Source organism: Lipophrys pholis (assembly GCF_963383615.2).
Source record: "Lipophrys pholis genome assembly, chromosome: 4".
In the NCBI taxonomy this organism is placed as follows: Eukaryota; Metazoa; Chordata; class Actinopteri; order Blenniiformes; family Blenniidae; genus Lipophrys; species Lipophrys pholis.
In genome coordinates this window covers 29,719,366-29,736,297 of record NC_137637.1, presented here as the reverse complement: position 1 = coordinate 29,736,297, position 16,932 = coordinate 29,719,366, and the positions used below count along the sequence as shown (strand labels likewise).

General features: G+C 41.9%; 1 protein-coding gene across 4 annotated transcripts in view; it reads right to left on the bottom strand.

Moving 5' to 3' along the window:
* Window positions 1-16,932, bottom strand: part of ephb2b (eph receptor B2b) — a 137,199-nt gene that overhangs the window by 60,008 nt on the left and 60,259 nt on the right. For all 4 annotated transcript variants that reach the window (XM_080460965.1, XM_080460964.1, XM_080460966.1 and 1 more), the window contains exon 3: window positions 14,861-15,545. In XM_080460965.1, coding sequence (XP_080317091.1) covers window positions 14,861-15,545 — 685 coding nt within the window. The remainder of the gene's footprint in view (window positions 1-14,860; window positions 15,546-16,932) is intronic.

Here is a 16,932-nt window from a genome sequence, read left to right as displayed (position 1 = left end):
TTTGCTTCATGGAAGTTTGATGAGCGGATCAGAAGGGCATCCATCCAAGACCTTCGATTTGTGGCCATCTGCCAACTCTCCTAGGCAGAGACATAAGCAATTGATTGAATAGGGAAAGTCCTACTTATAATCATGGGTGGTGATTTTTATGGGCTCTTTCTTTAAGACTACATCAACAGCCTTTGATAAGTGTATCTTACTTCAAGAGGCCAATCAAACTGGTATGAAAATCTCTCAACTTCTCACATTTACTATTGATCCTTTTTGATGCACTTTTTCAACATGTCCAAACCCTGTTCAGGTTAAACACAGTGTGCCAATAAATAAAAGCGGTTCTATATAAGAATGTTTTCTAAGACGCTTCCAAAGGATCCTCCCATTGTCAGATGCGAATTTTCTCGAAGATAAAGAAATCACATATGTTGAGAATGGATTCAATAGGGTACCAGTAGAGGTCTCTCGAGAGGTCAAAAAGCTTCTTATCAGCACACTAACAGGTTCTAGCTGGACAAGCTCAATTAGCTAGCGTTTAGTGCAATGTATGACAAGACCATGCTCTCAGCACGAGGCCCATATCAACAGAACCAGGGAGATGACAGACAAGGCTAGCCCACAAAGGCCCGATTGTGATGGTGGCTGGAAGCTTGGTGGAATTGGTAATGAAGGGGGAAGGATTTATGTTCCCGGGGGTTCTGTGACGTGGCTGATAGCAATCTGCCAGCTGAATGACAATACCACTGTAGAAAGTCTTTTGGATGAATTACTTCCTCTGAGCTCAAAACGCCAAATTGAGTGCCACAGAAAAAAAACAAATTGTGTTGATTAATAAGATTGAAATGAAAGGCTTTTGTACAGAAACTTTTTGTTAATCTTTTGTGAAATCTTTTGTACAGATAGTTTACAGCATGTCTTTGACAGGACAGCTGTTTTATTAGGAAGGGCAACAAGATAAATCATGATGTGCTTAGGCATGTCGAGTGTTTTGGTAAAACAATGACAGTCTTCCTGGTTCTCAGCTGCTCTGAACAGCATAACAGTGATCCTGTTGATGCCCATCCCTCTTGCAACACTATACAGACGGATAACAAGGCACGTCAGAACCATGATTTCAATCACAGTCACTCATTCAGGATTGGGAAAACTGCCCGCTGGCAAGGAGCACACGCAGATGGAATTCAAGCCTTCTTTTGCCAAGCTTTCATTGGCCCTTCTCCCTATTGCCACACTTTAATAGCAGCGAGGTACAATACTGCGAATGATCTGCACCGAATCACACTGCTTGCAGTTCCCAATTGATCTTCATAATCCCACAACTTTGCACTGTGCAGGGATGAAACTTCTCCCCGAGCCTTTCAGAGCAGAAAGACAAATTCAATGCGCCAATCAAAATTCAGAAAAATATACTTGAGACTTCACTCTGCCTAGGTATGAAGTGTACGTCTCACCAGATTCAGGAGGTTTTGGTTGTCTTTTTTTTTTTTTCTTCTTCCAGACTTGATACAAAGACTTCAGAAAAAAAAAGGGAAAAAAAAACTACTTAACTACAAGCAATCTGTTGAAATAGGTCATTATGGAGGAGGCATGCTGCGAATGCACCGCCGTCCCCAAATCAATACGTGAATTGCTATATTTAGTAAGAAGGTCGCAAGGAGGAGTTATCAAGCCTCTGCAAGGAATGAATGACATGAGTGAATCGGTGCTGTTCTTGAGTGGGGGCCTTCTCATTTTAGATGCAGATGGCTTAGAAATGTCTACTCTAGTGAGGGTGACTCTCTGCGGAGTCGTGAGATATCCCCTCATGGTGGCTGAAAATGTCACAGTCTGCTCCATGTCAATGTCATAGCATGAATCTTCAAGGTTCTGCAATGACATTTATCTGTTTTGTGACACCGTATTGTTCACATGTATAGTATCAGTGCTTGTATAGTAATGAAATATATTGCATTTAACTCACACCTCATTTGACTTTAAGTCTGCTATTTGTGACATTTAGTGTTTTACTCCAATGTAACCAAGCCATTTATCACTTTTAAAAGTGAAATGATTACAATGAGAAAAGAGTCCACGACTGTAACTTTAAAGAGCTGAAAAAACATTCCGAGTATATTCTAGATTTACTTCAGTATCCAAAAACATCAGCTCTTTGGAACAATGCTGCAACTACATGAGCCAAAGTAGCTTGACAGGCTCCTATAATCGGTGTGCCCGAGACGTGTGTGTGCATGAGTACAAAGGGCAAGTGGTGCATTTCCACTCTGACAAACAAAAATTCATCATTTAAGGTAATACATGCCAATGACAGCCCTAAAGTGTGCCAATTCATATCTTGCTGTAAGTAATGTGGGATGTGCCCTCCTGCCAAGCACACATTTTATAGTGCGGCTAAGAGAAACATAGCATAAGTCTACACTGTATCACGATCTTTCCCTCAAAAACAGATTTTTCTGTCTTGTCATCGCCCCACTGCACTGTTCAATTTTAACTCTATTTGTCTCCCCGAGAGCTGACAGCGTCTGTCTTTTGGTTTTAGCGAGAGTCCTCACCCTCGTTTTGACTTTGCATGGTGGAAAGCTAAGACAAGGGGAGCCCAGAATCAAAACGGCCTCATTAATAACTGTGACTAATGTATTCCAGACTGTTCTTTAAGCCTGTTACTTCACAGAGAAGAGATGTCCGCACTTCGAGGGGAGGCAGAGGTGGCCCTGGTGTGTGTTGAGACGGTGCCATACAAAGTCGGCTGGCGGGGTGTAATGAAAACACCCTGCACATGAAAATGAGCGATACCCACACCGCCTATACCCCCCCCCCCCCCCCCCCCCCCCCCCCCCCCCCATTCCACACACGCCCCGCCACCCAAAAACTCTGTAAGAGACCACACAGCCTTGAGATGACCACAATAAACCAGAACACTGGTCTCAGCACGAAGTGAGCATTTCCCAGGCGTCAATACGCTCCCAGACCAATCCGGGCTTTGTAGTAAACACTAGCGGGTGGTTAAATGTCAAACTGGAGGAGGTGGGTACGTGATTTTTGTGTGTATCCTGTTGACTGTGTTCCTGTTTCAGCGCCTGTTAGTTCCAACACCTCTCTCTCTTTGAGCCATATAGAGTCGGATCTAAGCATTGTACAGGGAAGTGTGGTTATCCTATCAGTAAATAGGAAATCAATTCCTGACCTTAGGAACCTCATATTTCTCTCTATTTTTGCCAATACTAAAATCCCAATCGTTACTGTGGAGGTAATGGATTTTTACCACTTCTAAACTTACTTCCTCGCAATAACGACCACAGGATATAAATAAAACACCATGAAAAAGTTTTGAGAGGTGAATTTCAGTGTACCAAAAGGAAAAACTAAATTTTTATGGTCTTGATTTACTATTTTCTCATTTTACACAATCCGAATGCTTGTTTGATAAGAACTTAGAACATTACAGGAAATCAAAAGGCTACAGTTCACCTTAATAAAAAGAAATTAACAAGTAATTATGATCTACTTTTCAAACGTGATGTGGACCTAAACACGACTGATAATATCTGATCGTTGTACTTAAGCTCATGCTGTGAGGAAACCACGTTATTTTTCCACAGTCTTTTCATTAACTCCATGTTTACAGTATCACCTCCTCCTTATTCATATAAATTTTGTCTAAACAGAAAATCCCTGAAGGCTTTACAGTATAAATTGTGGGAAAATAGCTCTAATCACAATGCAAAAGACCTCGAGGTGGAGAGGAAGAACAGGAAGGAGAGGGGGCCACGGTAAGATCCCTCTCACCCACTGGTACATATTATAATGCACTGTTAGAAATAGTCCAACTGACTAGATAAGGATTAGCCTGCTGGATTGTGCGCCGCCTTTCATCTTCTGAAGCGTGGTATAAGAAAAAAATATCCGTATCCTCCAGATGAACCCGGTTCTTTACAAGGCCTATAAGAATGAGAAAAACCGTGTCGAACTCTACCTTTTAGCCGAAAGCTTGGGAATTCCACAGGAGAGTGGAACAGCTCATTACATTGAGTAATTTATTTGCTTAGCAGCTGCCCAAGGGAAAGTAAAAAGTTCTAACATCCAGAAAATTCTGTAAGTAGTCCATTTACAAAGCCGAGCTGTCCCCCGCAGCTATGAAACACCATCCCCCCTTCAACCAAGCTTCAACAATTAAACCAGGCCAGGATTGTTTTTCTGCCTGGCATCAACGGCACTCGTACTACACAATTATGGTCTTAATTGAGTGATGGGATTTCAAACAATTAAAATAAAATGAAATGATTGGTGCTCACTTAAGTGTCAAAAAGTGACTGTCTTTTGAGTCTAATTTGTAATCGGAGTATCAGCTTTAAATATTCTGACCTGTGCAAGCCACTAAGGTTCTAAGGACAACGGCGTGCCGATATCAATGGCGATGATCACAGCTTTCCCAAAGGGTCTGAAATATCTCAATCATACTAAATGATTTAGTTTTTTTTGAGTAAAAGGTGAAAATGAAACAAAACAGAAGCTGACTAGAGTCATTGGAATTTTGGCCCATTCATTGAAACCACTCTGAAGGAAAATCTCCAATATCTTTTATGACCATTTGAGGGGCTGTCGTATTTTGACAGGTGATTGAATTGCTTGACTCACAGAATTATCAAATTGCTCCTATTTAGCTATATACTTTGACATTTAGCATGGAGCTCTTTAAATTATGTGCTAATTCATAACTAAGATGAGAACGATGGACACTTTCATTCAAAAAATGTACATTTGAGCAGACTTAGCTAATCGTCACTATTTGCAAATGTGAGTATTATCTGTCAATATTTTGTTTCTCACAAGGACAATCACATTTCTAAATATCAAGTGTCTGGATTGTCTGTGAAGCAAGGACAGGTACTGACATGCGCCCACAGTAGGCACGGTCTACTTTGTAAAGCTTAAAAAAAACCCAATAATTTTCTTCGCTGAATTCGGGCTAAAATAGTACCAGATTTCATCTGCATCAGTTTCTCTGGTAACTTCTTTTAAATTGTTGCAGAGGAGGTGGAGTTGAGCAACATATATGGCAAATATCATTAGCAAACGCATTAACTGGTGACTATTTTAATGACTGACAATGTTGATCAACTGTTCTTCCCATGATACTGCGACTTCTCATTCAGTTTCACCATCAGGGTCATAATTTGAATTTGTGATCGGCTTCATCCATCTTCTAAACTGCTTTATCCAATTTATGAGCACGGGGGGAGTGAAGCCCATCCCAGCTGACTAACTGGTGCGGGCAGAGTCCATCCCAGAGAGACAATCACACACATCAATGCTTATTTCTCAGATTGTAGGAGGACAAAGGGTACCCAGAGAAAGCTCATGTACTGGAATGATGAGCCCCCATTCTTCATCTCAGAGTTAACCAATGCAACTATATTATCTTTATCCACACTTTGTGTTTTGACCCATTGGGTAGTAACGCAACTCACTGAGATGGTGAACACATAAAATAAAAACTACTTAACGTCAGCATGTGAGTACTGGCATAAAGGGGATGATGGCCTGCCACTGTGCTTAACTGCACCCTCAGTGCAGCGTGTGTGGCTATAGAGTCTTGTTAAAGACTGAATGTCTCTTCGGCTTTCTTTATTTACTTAAACGAGATCTGACTGAGATCTAATCTTTGTTTAAATTAACTTGTGGGTTGAACTCACTGTGCAGGCGTTACTCTTTCATCGATATCTCCCGGGCCTCGTCACTTGATACAGTGAATGACACGAGTGATATGCCTACTCAACAAAATATTATTCACCTGGATTCTCCCAGAAGCCTGGAACACACAGGTAGTAACCTGGCAAAGAAAGCAAAGCACAATCCTGTAGCGGTGGCTGTAGACAGGGGAGAGCTTAACGTTACATCGACTGGGCTTTAGAGGCATGTGTTCAATTTCAAGCTCAACACGTATCGGAAACCTCCCGGGGAGACTGATGACAGAAAACTTTTGCTACACCACTCTAACTTTTGAGTTGACATTAGCAGCGGCTTTCTAAACATTACGGAATTAAATCCCAAAAATAAATAAATATCAACATAAACTGCTTGATTTGGTTGTTGACTTTTGCCCAAACACTACAAAGGCCCCTGGGGCTGCTCAGAGCATATGTGGACACAATCACCACAAAGAGATCCGCTGAGGTTGAAAGAGTCGTCGCCCTTGAATCCAAGGATACTTTTTGTTTGTTGCTTCTTCCGATTTGGTCTCAGGCAGTGGAATTAGCTGATAATTAAACTCAGTCTTTTTGTTTTCCTTTGAGAACAGGAGTGTGCACTTTCTGAATCTAAATCACTTCCATGGCCAAGTAATTAAATGCACAGGAATTTGTCTTTGTGACACTGCGACGGGGAGACATATCGACAACGCGGAGATTTACAGCACACGCTGACTCATGCTACAAAGCAAAGTGGACTTTCAAGTGTCCGGCAGATGATATAGGGGACATACCACAAGACAAAGTATTCAATTACATCACTTAGCAGTGCTTCAACACTGTTAAGTGCTATAAGTGTTATATTCGATGTCTATTTTTGGTACTGTGTTACTTGCAAGTTTTCCTTCAATTCACAACTTCTGAAATTATCACATGGGGATTAGAAGGGAGCTATATCAGGGAATCTCCTCAGTGGAAACATCCAGCTAATCCCTAATCCTAAGAAAAAAACATTAGAATCACAAAAATAGTGTAGTGAGGAAATTTCTAGCCATCGTTTTCTCTCCTTGTGATGTCTTTCTTTAAGGCTGTATGAAGGAGATGATCTACTTTGGTTATTAGTGTGGTATGTTGACAAGCAGGGAGACGAGCAGCAGATAAGAAGACAGAAACTCTTAGTATGTCCCTGTTAATACCCCACACCACTCTATCGGCTCCCTCCCATCTCTTGCCCTCACCATTTCAACCATTTAATCTTTTATCACCTCGAGTTTACCATGGGCGGGATCTTTGTTGATGGGTGATGTTGCGTATTTTAGAGCCCATTATGGTTCAGAAGTGTTGCAGACGGAAGATATAAAGCTACATAAAAAGCTGCGGGTACAAGTTCCCCTCAAAGTATTCAACTATCAAATAATTAAAATGAACCAATCCCCACCACAACGAATAGCTTCTAAATTATACAACCAACAGATGTCTCTAAACTCCATGCAGCAGTAGGGTGGGCACAATTATATTAGGCACAGAAAATAAAGGGAGACAAATACTTTTTCAGAGGGTGACTGCTGCTGCATATTGACAAGAGGTGCTTGTTTGTAAATTTGTTGCACAAAAGTATACTTATCTTGGACGTGAATGGTACGACCCTCACCGATATGTGTATTGAAAAGACGAGGATTATCCGTAATTTGTCAAAAGTACACAGAGTGACATTTAATTCTCTGCTTTGAACCCTCAGTCACACTTCTTAATAGGACAGAGCGAGAAGTTAATACTTCAAACACAGCAGTCTTAAAGGAGTGCAGTTTCTGTTAATATCCCGTTTTCTTCTCAGGATTTCATGGAATGAAAGCGACTCTTAATTCAAGTCATTTCTTCATGCTGTCAAGAAAGCTTTTGAAAAACTGCACGTCTTGTTTTGTTGCCATGGGCTGTGTTGTTTTCCAACACATTTTGCTTGGCCGGTAGCGATAGAGAAGGTAAGTCACACGCCGTGCTATATCCAGGCAAACCTTAAAGCTGTAGTCAAATTTCAATTCAATGCCAGGATATACATTTTACTGTACTGGTTCCTTGGATCAATAAAACTAAAGTAAAACAGACTGAAATGACAGTAAAGTTTGTTATTTCTTACTCTCCATCACTCTAAAATGGAATGTATATAATAGGAATAGTTACAGATGTATATTGCTTGCAAAAAAAGAAAAAAAAAGACTGGCTTTACATTTTACAAAGCTATCAAGCTATAAGCGGAAAAACAAAATCATGGTAAAAAATTTTAAAACGGTCACATTACATTTGAAAAACTTTATCACGATATGGGACGTTGCATGAGAATGGATAGACATCAAGCATGTTTCAGGATATAAACAGCAGAATTCAGGAACTTTCTGAGTAATTATGAGGTTCACTTGATCTGCGTGTGGGCAACATCACTCATTTCACAGATGCTGTAGCTCCAAAATGTGCTTTCTCTCCACTCTTACTTTGAGAATAGCTCTGATGTAGGTCAACAGCACACAACACAAGACGCCACATTTATCTCTCCGTGCTGACCGAGTTCTAATGCATCATTGAAAAACAAGGTCACCGATACTCGAGAGGGATTCCTGTCTTTAACAGTGAGCTTGGTTGCGTCTCATCTTTTATCCAGACAGATGCTTGATCCATCAGTCTCCTTTAGCCGACAGAGACTTGATTCCTCTAGCAGGACACGAGTCGAGGACATCTGAGAGAGCACATGGGGATGTTTTGACAAAGCTCCGGCCTTGTCCCTGATGAGAAAAGAGAGGCCCATATGGAAGGAGCTCTGTGCTGCACAGCTCTGCTTTCCAGAACAGCCTGTCCAAGGCGAGTTTATCCTGGACAAAAATCATGAGGTCTGCCTGTATTACCTTCGTGGAGTAACACCAGAAAGCTGCCTGTGGTATGCTGGGGATAACAGTAAAACGGGCAAAGGTGTTATAAGAAAGAACCAGACCCACAGGAAGCCTTCTGCATTCAATGAGATGACCAATAATGTGAAAAGAGGTGGTGGGATTATGCCGGGTCAAACTGTCTGAATTTGAGATTCAAAAGATGGTGCCGGATAATGAGGAGAGTGACGGAGGGGCATATGGAGCACAGACCGCCATGTGCAAAAACATGTGGAAAACGTTTACAGGCTTAACAGGCCACGATCTTTTGAGTTCAGGGAGATTCGCAGGGATCACAGGTCACGTTATCGCGTCTGCACATGATGAATGTGCTGTGAAAATGAGCATGATAAAGTGTTTGTGTATGAATCTTCCTTTCTGCTCACACGACTGCTCACTGTAATTTGATTTGCACACTTAGAGAGGCCGTACGTGTCTGTTTAATTTGAGTTTTTCTCTCTTATTAGACTCTTGCCTCTCATTAGAGGCTCCCCAAGTCTTTCTTTTTTTTTCTTGCTTCCTGCCTCTCGCCTGCTGTATGGATGAGTGCAGAGTGCAGGGCGCAGAACAGGCAGAAAAACAGAAGACCGCAGACAGAGTAAAAAAAAAAAAAAGCACCTGGCCATACTGAAATCCCATCACAGTGGGGAAGAAGGAATAAAGGCTCCCGAATGTTCCCTGGGGCCTCTGTGGACAGAATGACACGTCTTAAGGCTTTGCCTGTTCCCCTCCTGCTGTTAGAACATCCTACAGTGTGTACAGACCAAAGAGGCCGCCTCTATCAGCCACACATCACAAGGCCTTTATTGGGTTGAAATGAAAAGATCACTGATGGAAATCAAGGAGTGTTGCCTATGATGCTGATATTGAGTCATGCTGCCTGTGATGCCATTTCACAGGCAAATGTTGCAGTAATGAACATCTGCTCAGCTTCTAATTTATATTCCTTTTGCTTAACTAAACCGCTCCTAACAGCAGCCGAAGCACCCATCAATCTGTAAGGATAAGTGTGGCTTTTACTTTAATGTAATATTGCGTACATGTCTGTGGAGGAGGCAGGCGCTTGACATTTTGGTCTTCCTGTTTTCTCTCACTCGCTCTCTCTGTTGTGTTCTCTGATACTGCAGCCCGATGCAAACCTTCCTTCATCGCTGTTTGCACAATGCACAATGCAGCAAAAGCCTTGAGGGGGTGTGTTTGTTTTGTTTTGCTTTGTGTCTTGCTCCAGCACAGAAGACAGCCATCCAGTCATCAGCGTGGCTGTTTTCCCCCCACATGCGCTGTTAGTCAATTAGAGCTGCCATTAAAGACAGAGGCACCGAGGGAAATAAAGGCAGCGGCGCGGATTTGTCTGTGCTACGCTGATTTCCATCCTTAAACCCTCTCCAGACGAAGAGACTGCAATAATTGGGATTCTGACAGTGGGTTAGGGGGACTCATTTCCTGCTTTCGCCTCCTCCCCACCGCTATTCCATGCAATCACGTCTATCCAATCATGTCTGCACGGAACCTACCTCTGCACTCGGTACCCCCACCTCGCTTGATCTGCAGCCACATTTGGCTGAAGAATTACTGAAGCCTTCCTTCCTTAATCTAATTGCTCTGGTGCAACTGCAAAGGCCTTGCTTCTAAGCGCCTACTGCCACTTACACAGACTTCACCGAGAGACAGAAATTAGAGGTGCTTGTTTAGGTTGAACTTCCTGCACAGTGAGACCTCAAAATGCTTATTATCCATCTGATTTGCAAGTACTGGGGAACCTGCTGTGAACTTTCTGAAGAATTTATGTTGATCATACAACGTGCCTAAATACCGGAGGAGTGTCTCTGTGAATGTGGAGACAAGGTAAGAACGTGTGATGCCAGGATGTTATTCAAACTATTGCTTTGAACATGATAGTCTTTATAGGTTGCTATTCTTTCAGCAATTACATCACACACAATTCAGTACTTCCTTTCTCTGCCGCTGATGTTAATTCAATGCCTTGGACAGCAAGCGTGTTTACAGGTATTTGCCAAATTCCAAAACACAACACACCCAAGGTTCAACAGACGCATTAGCTTTTAGCTTTCAGCTGGAGCACTGTGCAACTTCAAAACGTTATGTCTGAGAAACCCACAGCCTGTGCTTATGCTTGTGGAACAAGCATATTGATCACGTATCGGCTTTTTACTTACGTTTTTATTGCACGACCGACAATAACAAGCGCAGTTTTCGTAATCTTTATTTTCCTGGCTATCGACTCACTCTTCATTGTTTTCATTGCGACCTGTCTACTCTGCTGTATTTATGGAGGATCTGAAACAATGATAACAGCAACCACGGGGAATGCCCACAACTAGACACCTTGTATTTAGCGCCTGCTCAATATCCAATAACAGACCTGATTGATGCATGAATTGTTTTCTCCTCAAGTCTGAGTGCACCAGGTGGCTTTCAAAGCATTATCATTCAAAGTGAATATTTAAAGAATTAATGTCGTTTGCTTCCTATAAGAGTAAATGGAGTGAAGAATCCTCTAGAAGGACATGGGCAAAGAACACAATCCACTTAAAAACAGATCCGTAATGATCCATTCATCTTTTCAGTGCGTTTTATCCAAGCAGATCCCAGTTTGTGTGAAGAAGGTAGAGCTGCCAAAGGAAATCTAACATACAAAATACATAGAGAAAAGAACAGGCCCAAAATTGAACCAGGGTCTTCTTGCCGTGAGGTGAGAGAGCAAAACACTGCAGCACAGTGTAATCCAAGAAAAATCTCAATTGGAAAAACAGAGTGCTAAATAATTTACGGGGACCAATTGAACAATTTGTGCAGAGTTGAAATGTCCCTGTTTTTGTCCAGGTAATTTGGCGCCTCTAAATGGGCCAGCTGGATGGCGTGGATCAAACCGAATAAAAAAATCCTCTCTTTTCTGTAGAACTCTTCAAATCACCCACTTCTAAAGCAACGTATTTGGTTTTCATCGGGGACATCTTTTCCACATCATCATTCCGGCTGCAAATGACTGGGAGTGTGTTGCAGAACAGCTGCAGTTTTTCATCCACTGTTTCACTGTTTAATGTTGTCTGGTGACTCTTTTCCCAACAAATCTGGGCCACAAGGCCACACAAAAGGTGCTGCTTGTCTTGTGTTTTTCTTTTTTCCTTCCTAAATACAGTCACTTGGGAAAAAAAAAAAACACAAACTGAGACATGAATCAAATTGTTATCGCTGTGACAGATCGTCTCCATGTGAATCTCCATTGCTCAATAACATGAGCCACGCTCCCCCACTCGAGACCCTTGAACCTACAATAGCATGGGGTTAGATGATCAGATTACACTGAAAAAACACACATGGGCATTGTTAACAGAGTTTGCAATTCCACCCAAGAACATGGTTCTTATTGTGCCTAACTGAAGAGAAATGCTTTCATTTCTGGAGGGGCAAACAGGACCTCGTGTGTATGTGAGGTGCACCATCTCCAAGGCTTTGAGGGGAAATCGGAGCTCTCTTTTCAGGGCCTTTTCTGCCGAAAGACCTCGGTATAGTTCACTCACTTGCTGTACGTCTTCAGAGGAGAAACATAATCTCACTTGTAAGACAATTGCAGAGAAACAGACTTCGGCAATTTCATGTAAGCACCCCCCCCTACTGTCAATATTTTGACAGATTTCATGACAGTGTAATTATTTGCCGGGATCCCTGCCAAGGGTTTAATTGTTACATGTGTAATTACACGTTCAGTTGAGGAGACGTAGGAACAAAGCATTGGGTGCATTATTAGTATTACAGTACAAATAGTGTCTTTCATCCTGGCTGGTTTAAGCTGTCTCTGAGGCTCCATAATCCAGCCAAGAAAGAAGATATCTCAAAACCCCTCAGAGGGCAACTCTCACAAATCAATTCATTACCCCATAATATCGGCAGGCAAAGGCGCATCTTTCATAGATCAATTCATTATACAACTTCTGGCAGCTGAGAGGCGGCGGCTGACCACACTTTCAAGCACTGATATCAGCTTTCACTCCCTGAGAAGACGCACCGAGAGCAAGCAAACTCATGGCAGCCTTCCATCAAAAGACGGACTCCTGAACAAAGGAGGGGAACAGAAAATATAATATTTTTGTTTATTTTAACGGTTTTATTTTGTGTCTCTGTAAAACACAGACTTCTCAGCTGTTTGTGGTGAGGCTCATAACTATTGTATGGAGCATTAAAATCCATCTCCGTGCGTCACGTTTTGCTGCATCCCACAGCTGCACTCACAGATAATGCATCCTTCTCATAAAGCTTTAATATTCAGTCGCTGCGTCACACGATTGCGAAAGACAGAGAGGACCAGCGGGGACGATCAAAATCTGTACACATGTGCCTCTGTCAGGAGAGGTGCAGTGCACAGATCTATCACTTTCACCAATGCAGCAGAGGCTGGTGGGGAACTGAGCATGTGGCCAGTGATGCTTTCACTCTGGTGGACAACGGATAACAAAGCCACCACTCGAAACAAAAAGGTGAACTGCCACTTTTTTGACCTCGAGAAACCTCATGCCCAGCCGTGAGCATACAAAGTGGATCAACAAGCTTTCCCGGAACAGACAACATTTATTTGTATAATCCTATTTAGCACAAAAAAGCCACCATGACAGAGGACACCCCTGAGATGGTTCAATCCACCACATGCAGTGAATTACATGTAGGTCACAAAACAAGCAGATTTGTGTAATTATGCGGGGATGTGGATGAGGAGTAGCTTGCTGCACCAAAGTAGCTATATCTTCATATGGCTCTTACTGGCCTGTATTCCTTGAGGAGGGAGCTGGTGCCTGTCCTCATTAGTAGTCATTGAACGGGGCTGGCAGTGTTTGTGAGGCAGCACCCATCACGTTTCCCCTCCCAGCACTCAGACACTGGGGGATGTGCTGTAATTACAGGCACACATAAGAGAGGCAGTAACACACCGATCTAAAACGCAGGTGGGTGGTTTGTTGTGCTCGGCTTGATCAGCGTGGCTCCAGTCTGCGGGCTACACGCTGTCGTGCTGTTTCAAGTGATCAAGATCTCAAAGCACGTTGTCCAAATACCACCTGCCAGAGTGCGGATAGGGCATGGCACAGGTAAATGTTGGGCACATTGATGTTCTGAAAAGCCAAATCGATTTGCCTGTGAGGGATTCCAATTGACAGGAAAATGCAGGCAATTTGGCTGAATAGGAGGGGGCCTGCATCCAACAAAAGATTAGAACCGAATTTTGCTGATTTGAAGCGGTGCATCATGTTCCTGTTGAATTGCTGGAAAACATGAGTTCTAGTAAAAAATATGCAGATATGTGCTTCTCTGTGAAGGTTATTATTTTTTTAAGCCATTTTTGATATAACAAAGTACATTTGAGGTCAGGGTATTCAACCAGCTTCTCTGGACCCACATCACTCCTCCAGGTAATTCAGAATCTCATTTAAAAGAACGGATTTTTTTAAATTTTGAACATTTTCTTTGAAGCTTTGTAACACTGGGTGATTTTTCAAAGAGATGCCTCCCTTTCAAGTTCAAGGTAACAAATAGATAATACTTTCTTTAAAAATGTGTCACTACTATGGATACAACTAGAAAAAGATACTTCTTGGATAGAAATATGGTTAAATTATATATACCAAGCAGACTCTTAGGCTTTGCTACCTTCATTCATTTATAAGGGGAAAAAAAGCCATAATCAACGTGAAATATCACAGACCCCTGCCAGGTTGAAAGATTTGTTTTCTTCTTAAATCGACTAGAGGACTGACTATAAATGTACTGCAAGTTTAAAATCAAGAAAAGAAACCAACTATTCCCCGACAAGGAGTTTTCACATAGAACACCAATGTGGAGCAACTCCCCTGCTTGTATAGCAGCTCAGACGGACTAAACTAAATATGTTCTAGTGCTACAATTTCCATATGGCATTGTGTATTTTCAGATCAAACCCTGGCAAAAATTACCACATGAAACGCCATATTTCACAGTGCATTTCTGTCAGAAAATAGCAAACGCTTGCAATGAAGGTATTTGTCATGGAAATGTGATGATGGCTGCAACTGAATAACCTATGCATTGGATTTATGCATTTATCCACTGCTTATATGATCGACTGAGTGGGAATGAATAGATCTTGGAACAGCACAGAGCGCAGAGTGCACTGCCAGACATAAACATTTCTCAGATTGGTTGTGGTTGAATTGATCTGTTGTGCTGGCAGTGCTGATTCATTAGGGCTCAGGAATAGTGATGAAAATAGCAAACACATACCTCGACACACAGTCCCGTTTTCCACAGCTTCGTTGCCAGCCTTGCACATACAGCGCCCGATGGGTACCATCCACTCTCCATCCCCATTGCAGTACAGCTTAATGGGCACGTCCACCTCCTCTGCATTTGGGATGCAAACACCCCTCGCAGCCACGAGAGAGGTGCTCTCGGCTCCAGATAGCGTTTCCTGGAACAGCGCCCCGTTTGTGATTATACGTGGACACTTCCGGTAGAAGACACGGACAGCGATGAGCGACATGCAGCCGCCGTAGTCCTGGAAGGCCAAATAAAAGCCGTTCCGTGACACGGGGCCAAAGCTCCGGACTTCAGTGTTGATTTTCATCACTCTGCCACCGAGGTCCACTTGGGAGAAGCTTTCATCCGCAGCGATGGTATCAACTTTGATCCAGGGATTCTCCATCCAAGCTGGGGAGGTTCTGGTGGCTGTGTCAGAGTCCGATTCGTAGTAATACAGGTTAAAAGTCTCCTTACAGGAGCCCGGTACTTTGGGGATGCTACTGCAGTCCCTCACAGAGAACTTCATCTCCACGTGGATCCGCTGCGCTCCACGGCGTCTGATGTATTTTGTCCGTACCCAGTTGTTCTGGTTGTTGTCGAAAACATTACACACCTGGTATGTCCGGATGGTATTCATGTTTTCGTCGTAACCGCTCACCTCCTCCCACTGTTGATCAAGAACACAGACAATAGTCATTTTTCTGTCCATTTCTCTACTTTCACTCTATTGCATTTAAAAAGAGAAGCTTAGTAACTGAGGCAACAACAGGTAGCCTGATTCATTCAATTAAGTCAAATTCAGCTGTAAAACAGTACGTGGTTTTCTATCACTATAAAGTGAGAAGTGTGTTTTGATTTATTTATTTATTTTTCAAAATGCGCATGATTATTTGAGAATAATCAACTTAAGATAATATTTTGTTTGAACTGAATACAAGGTGAGGGGGGGCATAATATATCTAATAACTCTTCAAGGATACATTAAGCTGTTAAAAAGAAAAAAGAACCATTACTGCCAGCATGTCCTCCAATTTGTCACGCACGTACTCGCATACTAAAAAGGCTGCGTGGAACAAATGCCTGACTTTACTTATGATACGATGTCCTACACCAGGTTTACATAAAGCTACCTACAAGTTTAATTCCAACCCTAATAAGATCTATCTGACAGAAACCTGTCAGTCAGTGCTTGATACTTGTTCATAGTGATTATCTTAATCTGTAATTAACGCCACAAAAAGTCAACAGAACAAACCCTGATTAAAACTGCTCTGGATGTGATATTGAAAAGGACTGAAATAAAGCCTTTAACACAACTTTCGTAAGACTTTAACAAAGATTATGGAATTGTTTTCCTGAAGTCTGTTTCCTTGGAAATTCTGGAAGTGCCACTGCAATAACTAATAAATAATACATTTATTTGTACTTGTTACCAAGAAGAACAAAGCAGAGAACTTTGATCACCTAACTTCAACTGATGGTTTGCAGAAATAACTATTGTGTCATAGAAGATCAAATACACTTGTAAGAAAAGGGAAATAGTACATAAAAAAATGTCACAAAATGTTTTAACAACTCTACCTTGATGTAGACATTACGCTCCAGTTTATCACTTTATCCACGGACCCTTTTTCAGTTGTTTCTTTGATGGTTAAAGTCTGTCAATTAGTTTGGGGATTTTTTCTATTTGTTGCAAAAAAAAAAGACTTTTTGGAACTAAAGTTGTTGTAGCTTTTACATAGTGTGCTGAAAAAACAACTGCACTTTCAGGTTCAGTATTTGGAGGGTTTGTATTTTTGTTGTTGTTCTTCACTTCAATCATTTATGAAACCTATATTTAGGACATTTTAAGGGAGAATATGAACTGAGTTTCATCTGCTATCCGGCTCTTTGTACCATGGTTTGCTTTGCCAGCTGAAAGAATCTGGCACTAAGTGGTCACAGGAGACTCTTTTGGCTTTTAGCATTAATCAGGTATTTATTTATTTTTCAAAATTAAGTCGAGATGCTACAAAGGTTTAAATATAGTATTTGACTGTTTATTTTGGGACGTC